General features: G+C 48.5%; 1 protein-coding gene across 5 annotated transcripts in view; it reads right to left on the minus strand.

Annotated features, from left to right (window-relative positions):
* The window catches only part of Palm2akap2 (PALM2 and AKAP2 fusion), a 474,883-nt gene that overhangs the window by 326,225 nt on the left and 120,709 nt on the right, over window positions 1-27,949 (minus strand). For all 5 annotated transcript variants that reach the window (XM_037202635.1, XM_037202633.1, XM_037202634.1 and 2 more), the window contains exon 2: window positions 10,601-10,646. In XM_037202635.1, coding sequence (XP_037058530.1) covers window positions 10,601-10,646 — 46 coding nt within the window. The remainder of the gene's footprint in view (window positions 1-10,600; window positions 10,647-27,949) is intronic.

The raw sequence follows: 27,949 nt of genomic DNA on the forward strand, positions 1-27,949 counted from the left end.
TCCAGAGAGCCTTGGGGATCTGCCTGTCTCTGCCTCTCCAGTTCTGGGATTCCAAGTCTCACCACATCTAGCTTTTCCCCATCAGTTCTGAGGATCGAATCCAGGTCCTTGTGTGTGTAAGAGAGGTGCTTTACGGACTGACCCATGTCTCCGGCGCCTGCCATTCTGCGTGTGTCTCTGTTTAGTAATCCTTATGAACACGGGGCCGCTGGAAAACACAGAGGCAATGATTAACCCTGGACACACACAGCTGGGCCATGTGCCTCCTCACATCAACCTCTGCTCCACTGGCCTTTCTGGCTGAAATCAGACTCATGTGTGTGGTATTCCCAAGCTCAGAGCATGCCTGAGACCGTTTCTCCAGCCAGCGCCCTGGGCTCGGTGGCCTGTCACCCACAGTCTGCCCTTGTCCTCTCCGGCTCCATGCAGCACAGGGCAGCTTCTGTACTTTGCATTATGTGACAAATAGAGACTGGGTAAGTGAATTCTCCCAGAAATGAAGAGCTGGCTCAGACAATGGATGTCCCTACAAATAGGGACACCTGGATGGCATCCTTGGGAGAATAAACTCCTTTTGGATACACCAACGACAAGCCATACTTGTGTGCACGCACGCATGCGCGCGCACACACTCACGCAGGCTGGAGAGAATCCTTAACTAGCAGGAAGTCATCACACATCGGCTGCTGCTCATCCTGACTTCCTACTGGAGTCACCACAGGTGAAGCAGCTCCTCTGAACCCACTGAAGGAGGCCCGGTGAGACGTGATTGGCTGGTTCGCAGTCAGCCATCTGCACCTATAGATAACATCACCTCATCGTGGACTTCTCTCCAAGCGCCTCCCAGGGCTGCTGGCTGTAGAGCTAGTTATTAGGTGGTGTGTGTGTGTGTGTGTGTGTGTGTGTGTGTGTGTGTGTGTGTGACAGGGTGCTGGCTTATTCCAGAGGTTGACTTCTGATATTTTATGTCACTCACCACTTTAGTTCCCGAGGCAGAGTCTCTTCACTAAACCTGAAGCTCCCCACTTCAATTAGACTGCCTTGCCAGCCCCGGAAGAGCACCTCCGCCCACCCCACCCCACCCTTGCACTGGGGTTACAGTCCACTCCACCATGCCGGGTTTTGATGTGGGGGCTCAGGGATCTGATGACAGGTCCTGGTGTTTGCGCCACAGACACTACCCACTGAGCTACCATCTCCCTAGCCCTCGAAATCTCCTTTACTGAATCTCTTGTCTTCGCCGAGCCGCCCTGAGAAAGCTTCCTCGAGGGAATTTTATAGGGCGTAGTTTGGGTCGGCCCAATCCTGTGCAAACCTCAGCATGAGTAAAGACACCAATGCTCTCAGCCCATCCCAGTTCCTTGCAGACCCCTACAGCCTGCCCAGACAATCCAAGCACCATCCCTCACCTCAGCCAAGTCACTCAGCTAACACCAAGAAATTCTCCTAAAAGTTGTCTTCAAGTGATGAACGGAATTTTCACTTCACTTAAGTAGAACTAAGCAAGGACTCAAGGTAGACAATGACTTCTCCCCACAAACCCTTAAGCTCTAAAGGTCAACCGCAGACACTATCGAATTAACCGCTATGTCCCATCCCCAGAATCGGCCTTCTCTTGGTCAGGTACCTAATGGGCGATCGCCATCTTCACTTGGGGCTGTTTTAGGTTCTTGCTCAAAGAGACTGAATTTGTGTTTGGGGTTTTTAACTCTCAAGCATGCCATGATGAGCACATGCCATGTATCAAGACTCAGACCGTCATCTGTCTTTACTATTGATCTTCTTCAACTAGAGTGATGGTTTTCAAAGTGTCTTCCCCAGAACAGCAGCCACAGCTGGAAACAGCTGGGAACTTGCTAGAAAAGCAAATTCTTCTGTCTCCTTCCCATGTCCACCCATTCAGACTCTGTGGGAGTGGGGAGCATCAGCCTGTGCTTTAAGGACAACTCCGGTTGATCCTAAAAGGAATGTACATCGCTGTTCTATACTACACAGGGAGCATGCATGTGTGTCGCACACACACACACACACACACACACACACACACAGACTATCAAAATCTGTCACTGCTATTCTAAGTGCTTTGGCCAGCCATGGCTCCCTGTACCATTCATTACCTGAAGCCGATAATAACTTAGGATCATCTCGAACATCTGAAAGTAAAGCAGACTCAGATTCGCACAGCTGACTTAACATGTCAGATTTGCATGTCTTGAGTAAATGTTCTTCAAGATTCTTCTATAATAACGGGGTTTTTGAGGTTGTTAAGTTAGAAAGCAGTCGTCTACCCACATGTAAACACTCTGACTTACAATCCTATCCACAATTTCAAGGGGCTCAACCTGGTATCAAAACTACAGCAAAAGGGTATTTTTTTTTTTTATTCCAAACATCAAGATATGAAAGCCATCAATCCTTAAGGAAAATACAATCTGATTCTGCAACCTTATGAACGACCTGGGAGAATATCCAGAGGACTTACTTTACAGCCTCCATATGTATGAAATTCAGCTAAACCAGTGCATATAGAAAGCAAACTGTAAAGTTCAAAGCCCTCCCCATTTAAAGGTCACAAAATGCCAACCTGTTGACCAAAAGGAATGGCACGTGACCACAAATCTTTTCAGTCCTTAAATTCATTCATATTCTTTGTTTAGACTGGAGGTCCTAGGCTTAAACATCAGTTTTCTGGCTTCTTTTGGAAACGAGTTGCAAAAAGCCAGGTGTGGTTTTACACAGGCCTAGAACCCTGGTGCTGTGGCAGCAGAGACAGGAGGGTTACCAGGGCTCGCTGGCCTCAGGCCTAACTCCAGGTTCTGAAAGAGACCCTGTCTCAAAGGCATAAGGTGGGGGGTATAGAGCAGGACAGCCAGTGCCCCCCGCCCCCAGACATTACTGTTGTCAGTCTACACTGAAAACTCTAGGCAGATAGCACGTTCACCCGCAATTTCCTAATTTGGCAAAAATGTTGAAGTTGACAGAACTGTCCCTTTGTGACTCTTTTCTATTTCGAGATACACGAGTTGTTTATTTACTGTAAATAGAAACCTTCTGGGCATGCTCACTGGATGTCTGCTCTGAGCGCATCTGAAGAAATGTCCCAAATCACCCCGACAGTACTCCACGATGAGGAGTCTATCCTTACCCCTATCTCACAGATGAGGAAACCAAGGGACAAGGACATTGTGCAGATACTAATGAGAAAGCTCGAACCTGAGCCCAGAGCCCATGCTCCTAACTACCCGACCAGACTATGCAAGGCCCTGGCAGCCTTCGAGAGCCCATGAGTCATCTCAGCCCAAGTCACGTCACATGAGGTCACTGTAGTGAGTACTTGTTCCACCTATGACCTTGAGGTACCAGCCCCTAGAGCGTGGCCTTGGGGGTAGCTTAAGCGTACGCCTCATTCTTCTCTCCCTCATGGGCTTGAGTGACAGAAGCAGCATGGGACAGATCAGCCTGCCAGGACTCTGCAATGGAATTGCCATATCCTGTTGAGTGGGTTGTTTTCCCCAATATAATTTCTAAATAAATAGTTCCAATACCAGTATCTATGGATTAGCTGCAATAGGTCATGACTACCACACTGCTCCCAATACCCCCCTCCCCCAAAGAATCAGTGATGATATGGGAGTAGTTCAAAGGACCAACAGGATTGGTCCTCCAAAGTACCGGATAGCTCCTGTAGAAAGGTGGGTGCGCCTGCACTGTTAGATATGGCCATTCACAACCCATCACTCCCATTGCTTGACTTTTTAGAAAGTGCTGCCAGGCAGTGGTGGTGCACGCCTTTAATCCCAGCACTCGGGAGGCAGAGCCAGGCAGATCTCTGTGAGTTCGAGGCCAGCCTGGACTACAGAGTGAGATCCAGGACAGGCACCAAAACTACACAGAGAAACCCTGTCTCAAAAAAAAAAAAAAAAAAAAAAAAAAAAAAAGAAAAAAGAAAAAGAAAAAGAAAGTGCTAAGTATTCTGCTTTTCACAGCACTTTAAAGTTTGGAGAACAGCTGCTCCTTGTCCTAAGAGGCTCAAGTCCTCAAATACCCAGATACAAATAACTGTCCAGAGAATTCTGTGACCCTTACACATGCTTGTGTAAGGCTCCCTCAGCACACCCAGGGGCTGTAATGACCCTGAGAGGTCCCAAAGTGACACCTATTCACCAGGCAGCCTTGCCAACTCAAGCCAAGGCAAACTCTTCCTCTCCCTGATAACCTTACTAAATGATTTCTTAGGCCCTGACAGGGAGTTTCAAAGGCAGGGTGCAGTGTCATCTCTTGTCTCCAAGATGGAAGGAGATAACAGATAAATGCCCAAGATTCTTAATTCTCCAGTTCTTTGTCAATTCACCAGTGACACAGGTCCACAAGGGATGTGTATGCTAGAATCAGTGTTGGTTACTAAACGGTTGAACTTTGGGTCTCTAACACCTCCGGATCCCTGACTTGGGATGCCAGGGTGAGTCATACGTAAACCCAAGCAAGGACTTTTCTGCAGCTTAGGCAGAGCAACCTCAGCGGCACGACTCAACTGGAGGCTGGTGGCCTCCTGGGACCTTAGGCTCCCATTGAACTTAAACCTCAGAGACGTAGCACTTGAAGGAAAGCAAGGGCATGAAAGGTTGAATCTAAGGGAAAACCAACCAATATTTCCTCTAGGCCTACTCAGGACAAAGAGCAGGTGGAAGCCATCGACACACTAACTGAACCTGTGGAAAGATAGAAAGGAAGACTAGGTGGTGGAGGATGGAGGAGGGGGGGAGAGACAGAGGCAACTCAGAGAGAGATACAGAGAAAGAAACAGTGCATGGAAAGCCAGAAAGAGGCAGAGCAGGGAAGGAGGGAGGGAGAGAGGGAAGAAGGCAGGGAGATTCAAAGAAAGGAAGGACCTAGAGAAAGGAATGCAAAGATAGAATGAGAGAGAGAGAGAGAGAGAGAGAGAGAGAGAGAGAGAGAGAGAGAGAGAGAGAGAGAGATTAAGCAAGATCTCAAGATCTCAAAGGGTCCTGATTCGATAAAGGCATAGCCAAGCCGGTGTGCCTCCAAGCTCACCACCCTCCTCCCAGCCCGGGAGGATCCAGGCTGGATATGCCATTGACACCCGATATTAAGCAACAGGAGAGACCAAAACTTTTCCGAACGCTTCCGCATGGCACTGTGTGGGTCTGGATGCTCCACTGTGCGGTGGCTAGAGTGAGACTCCACAGGCCAGACTGAATGCAGCATAGAGACCTTTGGTGTGAGTTGTGAGCTTGTGTGCCAGTGCAAAGGGAGATTTTTGTCATTCCACAGAGTGGGTTTCTAATACAGGACAAAACTCCACAAAGACAAGTGTAGGTTAGATTAGCATTCCATATTTCAGCACACATTGATACGGTTATGTTTCAGGCCTTTTCCATGGGACACTTGGGGTTTTTACCCAAGACAGCCTCTATAACGTTTAGTCATGTTGACTCATGCCCAAGGAAAGCTATCTCCCCCTTGGATATGGAAACAGAACAACACCCTCCCCCCAAGTCAGTTTCCATTGAGATCGAGCAGCTTCTTCCCCAAGAGAATGTTACTGGGTTAGAGTTTATATTGGGATTTTCCACTCTCTGGACCTGGCTTGGAAGAGTTTTCGAAGGATACAGGTCTCCTGGTTTACTCAAGTTTTTCCAATGCTACACCTGCTGCTGCTGTGTCAGGGGCTCACCCTGAGGCTGTAGACCACCTGCACAGTGCCCCCGTGAGAAAAGATGAGGTACTGCAGCCATCTTCCACGGCAGTTCCTGGCCTGTGGGCTGAAACCCTGATTTGACACTGTCTGTTTAAAGTTCCACCAGTTTTCTGACTGGCCATCTCTAAAACGGTTTAGGGAGTAATGTCTACTTTGTAAACTTCTTGCTAGAATTAAGTGAGATCATGTATATTAACAGGATTCCACGAGGAGCTGGAGAGACGGATCAGCAGTTAAGAGTCCTTTCTGTTGTTGCCGGGGACCCAGGTTCAGTGCCCGGCATCCACATCAGGCAGGACTCAACCACTTGTAACTCCACTTCCAAGAGACCCAACTACCTCTGGACGCCTCAGGCCCCTACAGTCACATGTTGCACATAAACCTACACATATACACATAAGTAAAACATTTATAAAATCATGTCGTGGCAGCTGGGAAGACGGCTCAGTGGGTAAGGCACTGACTGCGCGTGGAGCCCTGAGTTCAGAGTCCTAGCATCCATGTAAAAAGCCAAGCATGGGGCACATGTCTACACTTCAGTGCCGGGGCCAGAGACAGGCAGATCGTGGGGCTGGCTGGCCAGTCTAGAAAAGCTGGAGCGCTCTAGGTTCGGTGAGAAACTCTGTCTCAGAAAAACACAGAAAACAAGAGGAAGATGATACCCAACATCTGCCTCTGACCTCTACACACAATGGCAAAGGCTACTGCGTCTGTACACACACACACACACACACACACACACCACCACACATACACATACCACATACACATACCACACACACCACACATACACCACACATACACATACCACACACACACCACACATACACCACACATACACACACCACAAATACACATACCACACACACCCACCACACATACACCACACACACACACACACACACAACAACACACACACACACACACCACACACACACACACACACACCACACACACACCACACACCACACACACATACACCACACACACACACACCACACACACACACACACCACACACACACACACACACACACACCACACACACACACACACACCACACACACACACACACACCACACACACACACACACACCACACACACACACACATACACCACACACACACACACACACACACACACACCACACACACACACACACACACACCACACACACACACACACACACACACACACACACACACACACACCACACACACACACACACACACACACACACACACCACACACACACACACACCACACACACACACACACACACACACCACACACACACACACACACACACACACACACACACACACACACACACCACACACACACACACACACACACACACCACACACACACACACCACACACACACACACACACCACACACACACACACCACACACACACACACACACCACACACACCACACACACACACATACACCACACACACACACACACCACACACACACACACCACACACACACACACACACACACCACACACACACACACACACGTCTTTCACCATGTTCTTACTGCTAGCTACTTACTTAACTTCTCGCTTTTGCCTTTCTCTTCCCCACACTAACTGTTCCAAAGAAATAGTAAGCAAACAAAAATAAATAATTGTCCATGGCCATCGGGAAGGTTATGATGTTAGTAGCATCTATGTTATTTTATCCAACCTCTAAGCCTTGCTCGAGTGGGTTTGGGGCCCAGGAGTGGGGGGGGGGCGCACTCACATGCCTTGAGACTGTTTTCCATGTCCTACACTTGAGATCGTGGACACTGTCCTACTTGTAATTCACAGTAATTGTTCACATGCTCTCCCAATTCTTGACTATGAGCAGCTTTGTGCTAAATCGAAGCCAGCACTTAACCCAAGGCCTTGCTGAATGTACAATGTTTAATAAATGGGAATCCTTGTATCATTTCTCCTCACTTACTATGTTGCCTGGAGCATTTTGTTGGTTCTAAAGGTATAGTTATGGGAGTATCTTCAGAGAGGAAAACGCCCAAGGAGGAGGAAAGATGCTTTCGAAAGATGGAGTTGATCTTTTGAAAAGATCTGAGAGCCGTCTTTTCTCATTGATTGGGCTCTGGGCTGACTTAGCAGACACAGTAGAGGCACTGTAGCCACTTAGTAATTCACACTGGGTGATTCCCACCCACAATCCTGCAACAGATATCCCAGGTCACCGGACACCTGACCTTTCAAACATTAAGCTTGAGGCCGGGAGTGGAGGCACACACCTTTAATCCCAGCACTCAGGAGGCTCTGACAGGTGGGTGTCTGTGAATTCAAGGTCAATCTGGTCTACACAGTGTGTTTCAGGCCAGTCAGGGCTACATAGTGAGACACACACCCCCTTTTCAAATCAAGCATGCAAGGGCACTTGGAAATGGTAGTTGTCAGCATTGGCGATGCCTAGGAGAGAGACACTCCACAGAAACCTGTGGAGTAAGCAGATGAATGGACCCTCAGGTCCCAATCCCTGCTGCGGAGAAGTGACCCTGGTCAGAACCTGACCTCCCTCAGAGTGGAAAAGGAAAACAGCTGTCCCCTTCTCCCAGCTGTGTAGACGAGCTGAGGGCTCTTCTTGAACATCATTCCATGGCAACTGTGGGCCAAAGTGCCTCACCTCCCTAGTCTTCAAAGGTAGGCCACGAGATAATCTCCTGGGCCCAACTTATAAAGGAAAACATTGAGGCTCAGACTCAAGACTGAGCAAGACCCAGGAACCCAAGTAGGTGAAGATGTGAAGGATCTTCTCTTCCCTTTTTATCTCCAGAGGGACTTCAGGCATGACAGGGTCTAGGGAAGAAATGTAAGCATCTCAGAGCCCCCTGAGAATTCTGGGAAAGTGGCCAAGAGAGGCAAGGTTTGCTGAATCTGGGAAGTGTGGACTAAGCCAAAATGTGGCGTAAAATTATATACTGATTGTAGCCACAAAGTCCACCCTCACTGTTCTCTTCTATTTCTTAACACCTCCCCCACTCTCTCTCACACACATACATACAAAGTGATAACACTTAGACAAATTTCCCCAACACAGATTTTTGCTGACGTTAACTCCCCTCCATTCCCAAACTCCTCAACAATCCCTCAGGTCCACAGGATGAACTCAGTTCCACAACTGAACGGGCGTGGGTGGTTATTATCCTCTTATCTGCTCAAGAGAACCTTGAGGGTACCCCTAGATCTTTCTTGAAAATCACCTTGGCCATGGCTGAGATTACTCCAGCCTCCTTGGAAGGGGGGACCCTGGTGTTCGCTACTATTGGCACTGTGCTCAGAAAGCAAGTCCTTTCATGGAGTCAGCTGTCCCCCAGGCATCCGGGGACACTGGTCATACAGAGGCAAGAAAATGCGACAACTGTTGCAAAGAGCCAGCAGCAGCCCATGGGAGCGGCTGAGTCTGAGTTCTCCAGAGCAGACACTTGTCCACAGTTGAAGCAGCCCATTATCCAGTTACACAAAACACCCTCCAGCTCCATGGCACCATTTGTAGCAAATTCAAGACAGACTGCCACATTGGCTTGACACCGACTTCAGAATCCATGAGCAACTTCATTAACCACCCAAACGCCCATGCACTGCATGGAAAAGGGAAGAAAAGAGCAAACAGCCCCCCTAAGTTCAAGGACCAACTCCAAAGACAGCCTCAGAGGCCAATCATAATATTTCACCGTGACCCATGCACAGCGCTCTGCTTCTGGGCATAGCCTTTCAGATTAGAATAGTTTGAGAAACGGGGTCTCTGAGCTACTGAGTCTACATTAGGCCTGCCTGCATTTTCCCTATGAAGACTCCATCCAAAGGCGTTTGAAAACACTTTCATCCATACGTCGCTTCCAAACCATTACACAGTATTTCTCCAACAAATTTATGTGTTTCCAGGGAACTCCTGGAGTACAGGGGAAAAAGTACTTAGGTGAAAGAATGTCTGGAGGTTCTTTCATGCCAGCATTCTAGCAGACCTCCTTTAATTTGCTATTATTTCATAGAGCGCCAGGAACCATTCCCTCATCTGCAAAGGAAATATGTAATCCAGCTGTGGTGGCTCCAGTGAAAACCACATCTGTGGAACACTGGCAGAGCTGGCGAGGCCTCTCCAATCCAGGCAGTGGGAGACAGCTCTTGTCTGAACCCGGGATGCACATGGTATGGTGCTCTGAAAGTGCAGAACTTTGCCAAAGCCGGATGCTCCTTTGTATGCTGAACCAATGGTTTTCAGATAATCCACACCCATGAGAATGAGACACTCCTGAAATATCACTCCCAAGCCCCAGCTGTAAGAAGCCCCTGCCCTCTCAAGGGTGGTGGCCAGTGCCAGAGTCCTTGCTAATGTCAAACAGGGGAAGGAAACCCTTCATTCCTGGTTTCTGGGGGAGGTTGTACCAGGCAGTTGGCTGGCTGGGTAGCTGGCAAGGCAGAGGAAGATAGCCACTGTGGAGTCATCATTCTCTCCCTTCTCCAGCCAATGTACTTCTGGGCACTGGGTGATAATATTCCAGGAGTCCCCCACAACACACACACACACACACACACACACACACACACACACACACACACACACACACACACACTCCCCCCTCTCTGTTTAGTCTATCCCTGAAGCGCGGCAGCAAGCATCTTATTTCTAAGCCAATTTTCCATGTTCAAATCTTCCTAGTCTCAAGTGCGCCCCAGGGGTTTAGTCTACAGACATATAAAGGCAAAAGGCAGCGTCGCCAAACCTGGACAGACTTTCACCCCAGCACAGGGCCTGCGGCTACCAGGCTGGCATGTTGCTGGCCTTGAGCCCACTGGTCCCCGTCCACCCGAGACAATAGAGCAAGAAAATGAAATGAAAAGTGGACTTACTGCTATGGCTTGCAGCCTCTCCTTGTGCAATTCCGCCTCTGCCATCCTGGAGAAGGGCACACGGGCAGGGGAAGAAGGAAGAAAAACAAAACACACGCTGTAGTCACTCAAGGAGATGGAAGGGCACTCGTGAGGGGCTCAACGACCCCGGGGACAGCCGAGGGGCGTGTGGGGTCCGCTCCTGGGGGGCGGGCAAAGCTGTGCGCAAGGCTGGCTCAGAGCTCAGCCCGGGTCTCCGCCGGCACCGCCGCCTGGCTGCGCCCCAGCGCGCCGCCGCGAACTGCAAGATCCCGGGCTCGACCGCCACCGCTACCACCGGCCGCGCCAGCCGGGGACGTGGGCCGCCGGCAGCCTCCCGGAGAGCGCGCTCGGCCGCGCTAGGTCCCCGCCCTGACGTCTCCGCGCCTCGCTCCGCCCCTGGGGTGTGGGGGACTCGTGGCCGCCGCTGTCGCTCGCGAGTGGGGCACCTGGAGCGCCGGTGATAAGCGAGCTGGGGGGCTGGGGGTGGGGGGCGCACAGCTGGTGCGCCCCGGTGGCCAAGCGCGTTGCGCTCGGGGTCTAGACAAGACCAGGCGGCGCCTCTCCTCTGAGCAGAGATGCCAGCAGAAGGGGCCTTTGGCAGAATGCGGGCCCCAGCACGTGTCCTTACACGCCGACTGCGGCCACCCAGTATCGCCAGCGCCTTCTAGCTGGCTCCAGATGCTTGGGCTCCACGTGGGGACATTTCCAACAAATAAATGCTGTCTTGTTCATGGGCTTCGGACGGCGGGGCCCTCGAGGGCACGGTTTATCACCAGATAGGCCACCCTTCTAGTGACACACCAACTCTAGACAGCTCTGAGTTTGAAGCCCTGGGTGCCTGCCTTCCTGGACAACTAAGTCACTCGGAACCTCCGTTTCCTTATCTTAAAAAAAGTGAAGGATTGCGAATGACTTCACAGAGACATCCTTAAAAATGAATGTGATAGGGGCCTGAGGAGATGGCTCAGTGGGCAGAGCACTTAAGGGTGAGGACCTGAGTTCATATTCCCAGCACCCACGTAAAGGTCACGTGGTCATGGGCACACCTGCAGCACGAGGGAAGCCTAAGAGCAGCAGCTCCGGCACTGAACACTGACTTCTCTGATGACAGGGAGGCGATGACAGTCTGATGCGCAGGCGCCAATGATAAGCACGCTAAGAAGAAATGGCTCTTTTCCATTTAGCCATGTATTGTAAAAGATGCCCAAAAGGAGTGATTGGTGACGGCGGCTAAGGATATAGCTCAATTGTAGAGGTTTGCCTAGCCTGTACTGAGATAGTTCTCGGCTGGATTCTTGGGAATGAGGGCGAGGAACGATGGCGCCAAAGAAGGCAAATGCACTTAAAGTCACCAAAATGTATGTGTAAAAATGGTTAAAACAGCAGATTCTATTCTGTGTACATAAACAGCAATTAATTTTCATAAAAGGGGGAGGGAAGGGAGATGAGGGAGGAACAGGGCCTAGGCAACCCTTCAGAAGTCATCATGTGTAAAAAGTCAAACTTTAAAGCGGAAAAATTAGGGTTGGGCCACAGTGCTCAGCAAACTGACTGACCATGCTAGTCACAGCCGACCAGCTGAGAGGGCCAGGATGGGAAATCTAACTAGGCAGAAAGTAAGGACATAGATGAAGTAGAAGATCTGAAGAGAAGAAGGGGGAAAAAATGGAAGATTTACACCAAAAGCCACCACAGGAGGACAGGAAGTTGCATCAGGGTCACGTGCTTCTGTGAGGTTCAGGAGAAAGTAGGCTAAAGAGAAGCTGTAGGCTTTAGGAGTGAGGAGCTCTGGGTGACTCCGGAGAGCAGTTATGCAGAGGGCAAGGCAGGAATTGCCTAGGAGGGGGACAAGAGACTGTAAGAGGTGGAAAACATCCTGAGTACAACGACGTTTTCCAGGTCTTAGGAAGTGCAGAAGGAACAGGAAGGGAGTCAATGGAGAGCAGGGCTTTTAGATCAAAAAGATTTGAGGACTTGGCGATCAAAGGGAATATTAGACAGGAGAGACGCCTGAGCCCAGGGAAATTCATATTAGGCAGAGTGGCCTCAGGTTGGACCAGAGGGAGTTTTTGTTAGCAGCCCTCACCAGTTCCCCCCTGGAAAGAAGGAGGAGGAATGCAGCAGGGGATGAGCAGGGGAATGGGGAAAGACAGGAAGGAAGTTTGAGTTAGAAAAAAGTTGGGGAAGTTCACCTTAGTTGGCCTGACTTTCCCTGCAGAAGGAAGTGGTTGAGACTCATGGGATTGGAGGGAAAACTTGCAATGCTTTATAAAGGAGCCTTGGGAATTGGGGGACACTAAAACATGGATCCTGGGACTGGATGGATCGGTGGTTAGGAGCCCTGGTAGCTTTACCAGAGGGTCCAGGTCCAATTCCCAGGACCTACAAGGCAGCTCACAGTTGTCCATGAGTCCAGTCACAGTGAATCTGATGCCCTCTTCTGGCCTCTGTGAGCACTGCACACATGTGGTGCCCAGACATACATAAACTAATTTTTAAAAATTGGATCCTAGGCAGACATCTGCATTAGAATTTTATGAACACATGCACAGAATTAAATCTCTATATGGTAAGATGGGAATTACAGATGGACTTAGGATCATTTTATTAATGGGATTCACAGGACCAAAGACTTAATTGTGCGGATTTCCTCCGTGGTTTTTAAGCACCCAAGGCCCCCTCAGCCATGATTATGCTTGCCCAGAACTGAGGACTGTCAAAGCAGGTATGGCAAAATGTCAAAGGAGAGAGGGAATTTAGGATGCCTGACATTGGGTTTAGCCCAGTTAGGAAGTGTAGGAGACACAGATTATTTTTAGTTGCCCAACTGGTGAACCCTTTTCCATCTTTGGGGGGCTCCCACATTTAAACCATATGAGAAGCAGAGCCATATACCATCACGGGAGTGGGGAAATGCCAGACACCTGCTTCCCCAGATCTCCCGGAAGCTATGCATGGCTTGCAATCTGGGTTTAGCCAAACACGTGCACCTGCCAAGAAGTTTGAAGACAGCATTTTTGAGAATTTTTTTCAGGCTGGTAGCTCATCTTAGGTCTTGCCCATGAGCCAAGCCTCTTCTATAGAGTTCTTAACTGTTCTGCAAGCTACCAAAGGCAACACAAGCACCTTCCCTCTTCTCCCTTTGTCAACCAGAATTCATTTCAGTTGTTTGTAACTAAGGACCCCTAGTGAAACAGGAAGACGTATGAGATGGATGGCTGAGGTTCGGCCAGGCAGCAGACGGAGACTATTTTCTCTTCCAACACTGTTCCCTTCCAATCTAAAGTCTAGCATTTAGAAACCATTGGACCTCTCATAAACACAGACATTTACAACCCAAATTGTGTCTATTTTTTTTTTTTAAGACAGGGTCTCATGTGGCCCAGTCTAGCCTCACACTCACTATGTAGCTATGGATGGCCTTGAATCACTTATCCTTCTGCTTCTGTCTCTCTGCTGCTAGGATTACAGGCATACACCACCATGACTGGTTTATGGGCTGTTAGGGATCCAACATAGGGCCATGTGCAGGCTACACTCTACAAATTAAACTGTATCCCAATAATACATTTACTTTGTAGCTATTTGATTCTAGCTATCAAGTGATGGCCTGATATTACAAAGGTTTGACAGTCCAGTGCCACAGCTATATTGGCTACTATTTTCCTTCCAGACATTTAAAAGTTGGTATGACACCTTATAGTGGTGCATAATCTGTGTCACAAATCACTGGCTCTTGTTGGGACATTAAATTGTGCTGTGCAAGTACCATCCAGGTGGTGGGATGATTTCTTTATAGATGCGACACTGTAAAGCACCACACAAACTGAATACAGAATGGTTGATGTGCAAAATAAATGTTTTGATGATAAAAATTTCTGGAATCTATTTTAGGACAGGAGTCCCTTGGGAACTGCAAATGAGCACAGACTATTTTCCCTGTGGGGAAGCAGGAGCTCAGTAAGCCAAAAGAGAAACGACTTTCCAAAGGCCATCCTTTAAGGAAAGTCAAAGTCTTGTTGAGGAGTCGGTATGAGTGTGAAATTTATAAGCAACCTGAAGCTTTCCTTACACAAAAGTGGCTTGGAAGGCATGCCAGCCTCTCCTGAAACATGGCTCTCTTTTGCATGAGATCATTGAAGAATATATGGTCATTTAAAGCATGTGTGATAAGTGGGATTTAGAGGGAGAAAAAAGGACAAGAAAGTAGAAGGGGGACTACAAGGGATATGGAAGGGGAGGGGAAATGAGAACAGAAGGGATATGGCTTATGTGTGATCAAAGTACGTTATGGAAATGCATGGACATGTCATTATTGAGTGTCTTTGTATAGTTAGTATATATTACTTTTTAAAAGTACATGATTGTTACATAGAATCCAAAGGAGGAAACAGTGCTTGGTGTCCCCTTGGCTCCTGTGGTTATCAGCACTTTGGAAAAGTTAATGGGCCTTCAAGAACATGCTGTTTTTCTCTGTGGATAAAAATGATAGAAACACATAGGGAGTCCCTATGGAGCAAGAAGATAGAGAAAGGTTAAGGTGCAGAATGCCAGAGTGAGATAAAGTAGGTCATAGCTACTTAAGTACAACTAGAGACCAAGACTTCTACACAGCAGATTCGGTGGGAAATCTGGTTCGGCATGAACATTGGTATCCAGTACGATGGCTTCCTTTTCTCTTGGTTGGCTTTGACAATAGCACTTTCACTTGACTGATGTGAGTCGCTGGAGAGAAAAGGGTGGCATAAAGACAGTGGACAGGAATTCATGTTGGGTGTTTAAGAGTCATTTCATACATACCTCACTACAATGTGTTTGGGGACAATATTGTACAATTTATTTATAAGTTGGCTCAGAATAGTCTTGAAAATAAAAGCTTTGGAAAGTGGAATTAGGAAGCAGGAGGTGGGCATGACATAGAATAAACATGAGTTGTAAAGACAAGTTGGAATCCTAAGGGTACTGTGAGAAATGGCGATAACAGATCAAAGGTTTGGATGAGCCTCAGTGAGTGCTCCAGATGTGGTAGGTCTTAAGGACTCGGCCTAATCATTGCTAGATTCAAAGTTCCACAGACAGGCTGATTGAATGACTTGGTTTTATCCAAACATTATTTTAATGCATCCTTTTTTAAAAAAATAAAAATAAAAAGGAGATGGCCTATCAATATTTTTGTTTCATTTTATGTATATGAGTTTTGGTATACATGCATGCCTGTGTACCACTGCTGTGGGATAATCCTTCTGTATACTGTGACTACGTATTGCTCTCATTGGTTAATAAAAAGCTGACAGGCTGGTAGCCAGGTAGGAAGTATAAATGGGACAGCCAGACACAGAGGACTCTGAGAGAGACACCAGCCAGCTGCCAAGGGAGCAGGATATATAGAAAATGAGATAATAAGCCATGAGCCATGTGGCAGAGGGTAAATAAGAAATATGGAACAATTTGAGTGTAAGAGTTAGCTAGTAAAAGCCTGAGCTATCAGCCGATCATTTATAAGTAATGTTAAGCCTCTGAGTGGTAATTTGGGAACTGATGGGTGGGAGAGAAACACCTGACTACACATCACATTGATGTAGTACCTTCAGAGGTAGAAAAAGACATCAGAATCTCTGGAACTACATGGTTGAGAGCCATCATGTGAATGTTGAGAACCAAACCTGGGTCCTCTGAAAGAATTGGAAGTGCTCTTAACCAATAAGCCTTCTTTTCAGCCCCAGAAATTTCATGACTAGATTCTCCTTCTAATGATTAATATGCACCTATAGTCATCATTTGGAGTGAGTTAATTTAATAAATCTAAATAAAAAGATGCTTTAAAAAAATTTTTTCTGCCTCTACCTCCTGAATGGGGTACAGCTGTGTGACACCATCTCTGGTTTACACAGAGCTAGTGACTGAACCCAAGGCTTCCTGCATGCTAGGTGAGCATTCTACCAGCTGAGCTACATCCCCAGCCCCAGGAGAGAATTGTTAAGTGGTGATAGACTAAATCCCAGGAGAAGATGGGAAAATAATTATTTCTGAATATTTGGGGAAGGATCTCATGCCTACATATTAAAAGTGCTCAGCTGTAGAGCTGATTTCAGGTTTGGAGGTGAATAAGTTACAAACTAGAACAGTCTCTGGGAAGGTCAGATCCACCCTAGCCTGGTGATCTGATGCCACTAGACACAGTTGGGTCACTGGTTTCATAGAGAGCTTAGAAGCCCGTCCAGTTTGTCCTAGCACAATGACCATGGTGTGCCCTGTCAGCATGGAATCCCATTTTGTAGTGTGGTCATCAACACTTTCATTATTATCCATGATTCCATAATGCCCTGTGCATTCTACAAGTCAGCACTGCTGACCAGAAGAGAGATTTCCTGCAGGCTTGGCAGTGGACAGATGATGGCCTGCCACTGCAATCCTGTCCAACCCGATGGCTGGGGGATGCAGAGTGAGACTGGAAATGGCCTAGCCTCTGAGCCCACCACAACCAGACCCTGAGCACAGGTCCTGGTGCCCATTTCATTCAGAGGACTCAGGCAGACAGTTTCAAAAGTCACTCCTGGCTGATGTACAACCCCCTCGAGGTGCGCCCTGGTCATATTGCTTTTCCCTGGAGCAGTCTGGGGTAGAAAGAATACGAGACAGAGGCTGCAATCCAGGCCCTCACCCCAATTCTGCCACTGAGTATGACTGCATACGAGCCACTTGAGGGCTGTAGACTGAATTCTCCTATATGTACATCGGGGCTAGTTTTTCTGTTTGTCAACTGGGAATAGGATTAGCCAACTACCGACCTGCTTCCTGCTAGAACAGTAGGGTAAAGGGCCAGAATGAAAGATAAGACTCCAAAGTCAGTGCCACAGTTAGCTTTCTATGCAGTGATAAAGGACTACAAACAAAAGGAACTTGGGGGACAAAGGGGTTTGTTTCATTGCAAACTCCCAGGTCATGGTCATGGGCTATCATCACAAAGGGAAGTCAGGGCAGGAACTCAAGCAGGCCAGGACTGGAAGAACTGAAGTAGACATTGGATGAATGCTTGCCACTGGCTGGCTCCCATGGCTTGCTCAGTTTCTTATACGACCCAGGACCATCTGTCCCTGAGGAGAACTGCCCCAGCAGGCTAGGCTGTCCCATCTCAACCACCACTCAAAAATGCCCCCACAGACTTGCTTACAGGCAATCTGATAGAGATTTTTTTCTTTCAATGGAAGTTCCCTTTTCCCAGAGGACTCTAGCTTGTGTTAAGTTGACCCAAAACTAACGAGCGCAGTTAGCGACATAGGGATATGGTGAATATTGGAGGGCGAATGAGAGCAATTGCATAGGCTCAACACAGTAGGATAAAAGCCTGTGCCTTTTCATAAGACAAAGATAAAAGATGCTTTGAGTTCTGGATGGGTCTCTAAGAGAACTGAACCAATAAAGGGAATTACCATGGGTATCTGGGGCTTTCTTTGACTCCCAGATGACCCACCCTAAGTCGTAAGTAACTGAAGCCGAACAGCCCCACATCTTGGCCTCCACACTCAGTCAGCTTACGGAAATGCAGAAAAGGCAATAGTGGTCTGAGGATGCAACGGCAGAAACAGAGAAAGGCAGCGGGGAGGAAACAGAAAGTCTTGGATCTGTTTTGGGCCCGTTGTGTGTGTGCCAAGCCTATATTTGAATGCTATTTGGCATGCATTTGCTTCCACGGGTTCTTCTTTCTGCATTCATTCAAGGGCTAAATTTATCCCACTAGAGGGGAAGGCATACTTGAGGAGGTGGGGAGAAAAAGTTGTAGACACAAAGGCGGCTGCCTGTTGGGGAGCCAGAGGCACCAGGGAGCTCCCGCAGAAAGGCAGGGAGCCAGCACTCCCAGGGAACCTTCCCAAGACCCTGAGCACAGGTCCTGAGCTGACCTAACCATGGAAGGCATCCATGCCTTTCCCTTCTAGGAAAGGTACAAGCAAGAACCAGACTTCAAATCTTGTGCTTTTGGAGAAAGTAATTCCCTGACTCCCATGAGTCCACAAGTCTGACCCAGCCCTTCAGGAAATGGAGATGCTGTAGCTCTCCAGACCCCTTCCTGGGACAGCAGCATCTGCCCCCAAGGTTCTGATGAAGAACTGATCTTGCTGTCTGTCTGGACAACCACTGCAGCTGTTTGGGGAGCTGCTTGCCAAGGGTGGGTGTACAGAGGAAGAACTCTGTATTCACCATCTGGGGAGACTGGGTGCCGTGCAGCCGTCACTGGAGAGAAGACGGCTGACCCTGGCTGGAACTGGGGAGCCCCCTGTTGCTGCTCTGTGTTTTCTCCTCTTGACACTCAGTTTTCCACTTTGCTTTCTAATTTCTTACCTCTCAGTCACCCCCAAAGCCAACTCTTATTATAGCGTCTTTGCAAACGGACAAGTCATTACACCAGGTAGCTTTTCCTGTGACCATAGTTCCCATAGACAAGCAGTGGCTTTCTGTCTGAACACTGCCTCCATATTTTATGAGATATTATTCTCTTTGTTAAGATAGGTGAGGGAAGGTCCCCAAGACTCTGGGATGGCTCCCCTCTGTTTTAGCCTCAACTAAGCCACCAAAGCATCTTGCCGGAGTTTCCTCCCATATTTGGCATCCTGTACCCTCTCCTCCTCCCCAGAGAACTTGATACCTTCTTCATCTGTTTGTACCACTCCAAATTTGGTGCTTTCTCATACCATGAGCTATGCCTGGAATGCGGCCTCCCCCTCCCTCTTCGAACTTCCCAAGTCTCCTCTTGTTAACTTCACAGAGCTCCCCAAATCCCACCCACTCAGGGTATGCCTGTCTGTCCCTTGGGGAAGAAGTGGTTATCCCGCCTAATTCCTGTCATAATGTGCCACAGGCAAATTGACGGCTCCACTTGTCCTTCTTTCTAAACTCTAAAAATCGTAGTCACAGCCTTGAGGGAGATCTTGCCAGGGTCTTGTCCCACAAGCCGCCATTATGGTTGTTTGTAAGGAAGGAAGCTATTTAAGCTAGGAGGAGCCATGGACGAGACAAACATGGCTGAGAGAGAGAGAGACAGAGAGAGACAGAGAGAGACAGAGACACAGAGAGAGAGATCAGTGTGGATGGGTTTGCATGCCACAAAACCTATGTGGAGATCAGAGGACGGTTTTGTGGAGATGGTCCTTTCCTCCCACCTTACAAGGGTTCCAGGACTGACTGAACTCAGGTTGTAAGCCTTACATTATCCAGAGTCAAGTGTCCTACCTACTGAGCCATTTTACCAGTCTGTCTGTCTCTATCTCTCTGTCTCTCTGTCTCTCTCTGTTTCTTTCTGTGTGTGTCTCTCCTTTATTTTTTTTTGATTAATTTTATTTACTTATCTACTTATTTATTTATACCTCCATCCAAAAGAGTGCCTCTAAGCTTTAAGGCGGCAACAGGTAGGACTGGAATCTCATTGAGACCGTTAGGAATGGCAAGCTCTTTTTCCACAACAAATGTCTATCCATGCAGGCAGCACTCCATGCATAAGTTCTAGAGTTCCAGAAACTCTCTGAGTCCTTCCAAGCACATTTCTAGAAGACCCATGGGTTTCTGGCTTAATAAGCTAACAAGCAAACAACAACAACAACGATGTCAGCTCCAGAACTTAGGATATCAGAGGGCAAGGACAGTGGTGTGATGGCTAAGAACCTGGAATCTCACCTTGGTCACTCATGCCAGCACATCAAGACACTGAGAAACTCCTGCTCAGCACCGGAGCCCCGGATCCAGCCAATGGCTACCAGGCTGCCCATTGTCTGTGCTCTAAGAGCTGTGGTCCACACTTCCGCTAATGGTCACTGGCAGAAAAAGACAAGACAGGGGGGAAAAAAGCCAGCAAATTCCCTCCCTAGGAAGGCTGCTCACTGACTTCCTCCCAACCAAAGCTTCCTATCACTCCCTGTCCACCCAGCCTTGGGTCCCCCAGGCTGGCCTTTTCTCTTCAGCTCCTCACAGCAGGGAACACCTTACCTCCCAAGATTAGCTTGGAACTGTTTTCTGTTCTAGGGGGAAACAAAAGCAGAATAGAAAGAGAGCTTATTTCAATAAAACCCGGGGCAGCCTTGACACGGTAATCATATGATTTCCCCATATCTCTCTCAACCAGTGTCCGGTTCCGCTTCATTAAGCACCATTATGAAGAGCCTCCAACACTGGAAATCTCCTTTGCAAAGGCTTGCCCAGCCTTCCCCTGAAACCACTGTTGGGTGAAGTCATTTGACTTCCAGTTGGGAATTTCCAGCCAAAATCCAAAGCTTGATTCAAAACCAGGGGGCTCTCTGCTTCCAAGGAAAACAGTCTGTCACCGAATTGAAGGTGCTGTTAGCTTGGTTCCAGCCAACACAAACGCAACAGGCTTTTCATTAATAAGGGGACAGCAGCCTTCCAAGGTGGCGCCCTAAAGAGGCAAGTGACAAAAGGGTGTCTGGTTTCAAAACCCCAGCCCTCACCAACCTCAGAGCAACCTCCTCGGGATTTCACACTTGCCCTCTGAGCAAAGAAAACCCAACACTTGGTAATCTCATTATTTATAGAACATTGCAGCAGTCCAAGCCTACAAAAGCCAGTTACTTGATAAGAATATGACCATGGGCGTGGGCTAGGCAAAGACATGTACAAGAGTCAAACTAGTGTTTTTCATGAGTTGTAACAAGACAGAGACAAATTGGCTCAAATAAAAAATCTGAGTTTGCAAACATTTTTCTAAATGAAGTAAAAGCTTGAAGATTGGATAAAATATTTTGCATTGAAGTAAAAACATTTTTTTAAATTTAATATGCGCATGGTGCCATGTCCCTGAATCCACTCTAAGTGCTCGGACAAATGTTAACTAATATAATCTCCATAACATCCCGAAGAAGACAACACGGCTCTTGTCCCTATTTTCTCAAAGAGGAGGTTGAGGCACAGAGAGCTTCCTGCCTGGCTTCTAAGTGGCTTTCGCTATCATACCAGATGCTGAGCTTGCTGGAGGGTGTGCCTTTGTGAGACCTTTTGAAATACTTCATCATTTCTGAGCAATAAGATCTCAAACAACAGTCAACTGAGTCAACTTCTCCCTTCATTTTATTCTGTTCTCTCTCTCCTTCCCTTCCACCAGCCCGCCTCCCGTCTTGGCATACACACCGGGCCCATACTTTATATGAGGTATTGTCTCTTTTGCTGGAAATTAGTGGCTTTTTTTTTTTTTTTTTTTTTTTTTTGCACTTACAGACAGGGAAAGGAGACAGTGGCCTAAAGCATAGAGATCCGTGATATCGTTCGAGATTTTCTGACTATAACTCAGCACAGGAAAGGGAGAGAGAGTTACATGGGCTGGTTTAGGTGTGGGAGGAGATTTGGCTTGAAGGAGCAGTGGAGCCATGCAAACATTAAGGGGGAGGTGTTTAGGTTGAGGGACCGGACAGCCTTTGTGATGCAACTGTGCTCTGGATACTGCAGCAAGGGGACCACGATGGCAGGACGGAGGAAGCAGGGGAGGAGTGTGGGACAGGAAGCCACTGAATGGCTCAGCCAAACCCAGGCCCTCCAAGTTGGTACCAGTAAGGGAATGAAGCATGCCTGGCTGCCAGAGGTGAGGAAGGGATGCAGGAATGGGTAGGGAGATGTGACAGGGGGTCTTGAAGAGATCCCTAGCGCTGTGATCCCAGCGGGCAGAACAATGGCAGCCTGCAGAGACGCTGTCATCCACAGAAACAGGGACTCCTAGGACGTGTGTGGCGTTAGGGTGCTAAGGGCCACATGTGCCCTGATAGAAGTAGGGCCCAGGCATTCCAGGAAGCCTCACCCTTGCTTAGAGGGGGAAAGGCACAGCAGGGCATGAGAACCCAAAGTCCCCCAGGAAGTTACAGGAGACATGGGGGAAACAACGGGAACCCCAGGAGTTCAAACTACAGCTTGGATGCTTACAAAGTGCGGTATACGGCCCAGAAATTTGCATCACGTCTCTTAGGTGTATTCCTTCATTTAGAAAATGAAGTAAAATGGTGTTTAACTTGTATTTGTATTTTCAGGGTAAAACAGACGATCTGCGTTGACATGATGTTTTAGATTTCCAGCGCTGTGGCGATAAAACACAAGGACCAACAGCAACCTGGGGAGGAAAGGGTTTATTTCATCTTCCAGTGGTAGTCCAGTCTGAAGGGAAGCCATGGCAGGAACTGAAGCAGAGGCCACAGAGGAATGCTGCTGCTTGCTGGCTTGCTTCCCCTGTGAGCTTTTCTATACCACCTGCTAGGGGTGGCTCTGCCCCGGACGCTTTGGGCCCTCCCTCACCAATCATTAAGCAAGAGAATGTCCCCACAGACTTGCCTACAGGCCAATGTAATGGAGGCGTTTTCTTAATTGCCCCCCCTCCCAGATGACCGAAAGCTTGTGTTAAACTGACAAAAAACCTAGGCTGTAGATTATAAGCCTGTGTTACAAGCCTGTGCCTGGCATGTCCTAACACCCTCATAAAAGCTTGTAAAGCTTGTTAGCAGCGTGCATACAAAAGGTGTCATGTGGGACCAGAGAGATTGCTCAGCCGGTCCAAAGTTTATCCTTTGACTTCCACATGTGAACTGCATAAACACCACACATATCACACACACACATACACACACACACACACACACACACACACACACACACACCACTACCACCCCCACACCTGTAGAGAGAGGAAGAGAGAGACTAAAAATAAATAAATAAGTGTAATTTCAAAAAAGGTGTGGCTTAGGCCACTGGTGCCAGAAAACTCAGGGTTCAAGACCAGCAGCACATTTGTAGAGCAGGTAACTCGCCTCTCTGTTCCCAGTGCCATCCTTGGCAAACTGACAGTAGCAGTAATTTCCATCCTATGGGGTCCATGAGAAGGTCTATATTGTTCTTTATTTTTCTAATGATGAGGAGAAATGATGGGTTGAAACACTGTAAAGTGGGAACCCAAGGCATAGGATCTCACACAGAGAGCAGGTAGCTGCAATCCACTATGCAAATGAGCAGCAAGGAAGATCCCACCAGCTTTGCCTTAGCAGTGTTTTCATGATGCTGCTCATTCCACACCCTCCACACCCCCACACACCACACCATACCCCTACACCTCCATACTATATCCCCCACACACACTACACCATACCCCTACACCTCCACACCATATCCCCCACACACCACACCATACCCCTACACCTCCACACCATACCCCACACACCACACCATATCCCCACACACCACACCATACCCCTACACCTCCACACCCCCACACACCACACCATACCCCCACACCTCCACACCATACCCCCACACACCACACCACACCATACCCCTACACCTCCACACCATATCCCCCCCACCCCACACACCATACCCCTACACCTCCACACCATACCCCTCCACCCCACACGCCATACTCCTAAACATACCATACCCCACATACCTACACACCATACCCCCAACCCCACCCCATACACCATATCCCTAAACATACCATACCCCACATACCTACACACCATACCCCCACCCCCACCCCACATGCCATACCCCTAAACATACCATACCCCACATACCTACACACCATACCCCCACCCCCACCCCACACACCATACCCTTAAACGCATCATACACCCATACAGACACCACACTATACCCCCCACATCATACCCCTCTACCATACCCCATATGCCTCCACCACACCCCCCACACTCCCACACACCATACCCCCAAACACACCATACATCCATACAAGCATCACATCTTCCCTCACCATACTCCTGCACCCCACAAACCATATACCCCACACCGTACCATACCCCACATATCCCCCATACCATACACCCATCCAGACACCATACCATATCCCCCACACCCACATATATACCATACCTTACCCCCAACACCACCACCCATACACACATACACACCACACACACACATCATACCCCCACACCACACACACACACACATCACACACCACCCACACACACACACACACACACACATCATACCCCCACAACACACACACAACACACATACCACACACACAACACACATACATACCATACCCCCCACACACACCACACACACACACCACACACACACACATCACACACACACACACACACAACCACACACACACACACACACACACACACACACACACACCACACACACACACACACCACACACACACACACCACACACACACACACACACACCCACCCCCACACCACACACACACACACACACACACACACACACACCCCGCCAGACAGCAGACACAGGAGAACACCTCTGCTCTCAGCTTGAGCCTGGGGCAGGCAGGCTGCAGAGAAGGACTGCAGTGAGTTAACAAGATGCAGAGCTGGCTGGAGTCTGCTGACCGCTCGCTCCTCTCCTGTCTGGTTTGGCTGGGGGCCTCTGAGTCATTACACCTGCACCAAATCAAGGGCCGGGAACCTTGGCATCTCGTGGTGTTTGGAAAACATTCAAGTCATTCGTGCCAAACGCAGGGACAACACTACTATTCTCACTCGGGAGTCATTGGCTCAGCAGCTTGATGCACAAATGGCCCTTTTATGGGCAAAACTGGTGACCCAGAGCCCACAGTCTGCAGAGCTAAGTATGTGAGTTTTTCTTAACCGCTTTCTGAGAAGACCCCAGGGGGTGGCCATGAGTGTACGATCAACGGATCTGATTAGAGAAGTCAGAGACTCTGCCTGCATCTTCCTGGGATCTAGCTACAGAGACATGGGCTGAGACAGCTTTCTGTGAAGAGTTATGCCAGGCATGTTGCAGGTCTGGGGATGATCAAGAGCCACATGGCCTCCATCACAATCCATAGCTGTCTTGACACCAACTCCTGGCCTTGTAGGCTGTGTCTCTTAGGCCCCGGGGTTTCTCTCCCACCAGAGTTCTCATGCTGAGATGCCCAAAGTGGTGCCTGTGCCCAACAAAATCACGGCAGGGCTTGATTGCAATGCAGATTCACAACAATCCAAGACCCACTGAACACAGAATCAGCTCTTAAAAAGTCCTTACGTGATTCATGAAAGGAAAAGTGTCAGCTCAGGATCCCAAGACCAAGTCCTCAGCACAAAGGAGATTTATTTGCCCCAGAGAGACAGAGGGCAGGGATAAGGGGCAAAGACCAAAGTAGAGGAAGAGAGAGCAGGCGAAAGGGATATTTGTCCCAGAGGAACAAAGGACTGCCTCTGGATAGAGAGGACACAGACGTGGTGCATAGGAAAACGGCAGTTTATAAAAATACAAGGGGAAATCCCTGGTTAGAATGAGGTGTTTGCTTTTAATTAAGCATGTTAGTTAGGTGAGTCAAACGGGCTTTTTCTTGCTGGATTTTAATCCTTTGATACCTGGACCTTGGTAGTCAGCCTCAGGAGGAGAGAGTGGCCAAATGAGGGGCCAGCTTCAGGACTGTATTCTAACAGTTTTTAGCAAGGCAGAGGGGATGGGGGAGAAGGGCAAGGCCTGCCAGAGCCACATGCTCGAGGGGGCTGGTGTCCCTTCATTTTATGTGCACATCTGCCCTACAGCCGACACACTGCCACTGTCTTCACGAGGTCAGGGGTGCCGACTGTTTTTACCAGTCTGTCACGATTGGGTAGCTGGATTGTTGACATCTCCTCTGAGATGGAGGGAGTGAGGAGGGTGTCCAGATGCTCCCCCCAGCCACACATAGTCAATTTCATCCTAATCGCACATCACCTGGGGCCTGGGGGCGGTGCTAGAGTCGATAGGCTGAGGAGGGCCAGAGAAAGAGGCTTCATCTGTGTGGCTGTCTCGAAGCCATCATCCATGTTGGCTAAAGAACTTCTAATGTGGCTCTCTGGAAGTCATGCTCCTGTGAGCAGCCGCTCACCCACGCTCTGGAAGTAAGCGGGGTGAACTGGGGAGGGGTCATTCTTTGTTTTGTTGTCAGGACCTGGGGAGATGGGTGGATGGTGGTCACTGTTCCCCCAGGGGAGGACTCCGAGCAACAACGTTCAAGGTGAGAAATACCACTGGCAATACACACCAGTCTTCAACTGTGGATACTTCGGAATTATACCCATGCCCAGGACCCTCTCCAGACTGTACAAGTATCTGTTCTTAAATTTCCCAGGTGATTTTTTATTTTTATCATTCAGTCAGGATTCAGAACAGCTCATGTCTTTCATGATGGGGGTGTTGGTGATTATAGGTAACATTGAACAAAGTGCTTATCAGTCTAAACTCCTGTATCACTATAGTAACACACTGGAGTCCTGCGGAGAGAAATAACCTTTACTTCCCTTCAGAGAAAGGAATTAATACACTGCCTATGGTTATAAAGTCCCATGGCAGGGTCAGAATCTATATTTGTGTGTATGTGTGTGTGCTTGTGGAGGCCAAAGACGGATAACAGGGTACTGCCTTCTACCTTGTGTTTTGAGACAAGGTTTCTGGCTGAGCTCATAACTCACCCATTCAGCTAGACTGGCTGGCTGGCAAGCAATCCCCAGGACCCCTCCTGTCTGCCTCTTCAACAGTGGGGTTGCAGGGGTACACCGTCAGAGTTTTTTGTTTGTTTGTTTGTTTTGTGAGTTCTTAGAACACCAACCCACATCCTCAGTAGTGTGTAGCAAGCATTATACCAACTGAGCAATCTCTCAGCCTCAGAATTTCCATTTTAAAAAACTATCCCCTAGTTACTGATCCTGCCCAAGACTGATTTTATGAGAATCTCTCAAGTTGAAGCTTAGGTACCCACAGGTTCTACTTAGCGAGTGAGTCCCCTTCATACTGAAGTGTAAGACATGAGGATCATGGGTTATCTACTTCTAAGGGGGCTTCTTTAACGTTGATCATTGGAAAACAAGAGGAAACAGAAATCTTTGGGCAGCTAGCATGAGCTTACAGCTGCGACTTTGGATACCCCATTCGGTACCGTTCAGAAGCACAGCTGGTCATAATTTACACAGCACAGCTGTAGACCCTGAAGCAGCCACCTCTCTCCTCACTTCTAACTGGTCAGAACACCTAAGCACACATGGTTCAGTTTTAGTTCAGGATTCACTTTGGGGCTCCACGTGGTCCCTGACTCAGTTTTCTTTTTCCTACGTATTATCCATCCTTCCATCCACTCGCCTACCCTCTCCATTCCATTCATCCAACGGTTCTCTACCCACCTATCCATCTCATCCTATCCCAACCATCCATCCATTCATTCATATGTGCTATCCCAGGCTCCCATCTAGCCACCCCCTCACCCATCCCTTTCTACATCACTCAACATCTTTATTGCTGCTCTGACATCTGGGTTGCAGAACTGAGCAAGGTATTGGCCTCGGTGAGCAACACTGACAGGCC

The sequence above is a fragment of the Peromyscus leucopus genome, chromosome 2 (assembly GCF_004664715.2).
Source record: "Peromyscus leucopus breed LL Stock chromosome 2, UCI_PerLeu_2.1, whole genome shotgun sequence".
NCBI lineage: Eukaryota > Metazoa > Chordata > Mammalia > Rodentia > Cricetidae > Peromyscus > Peromyscus leucopus.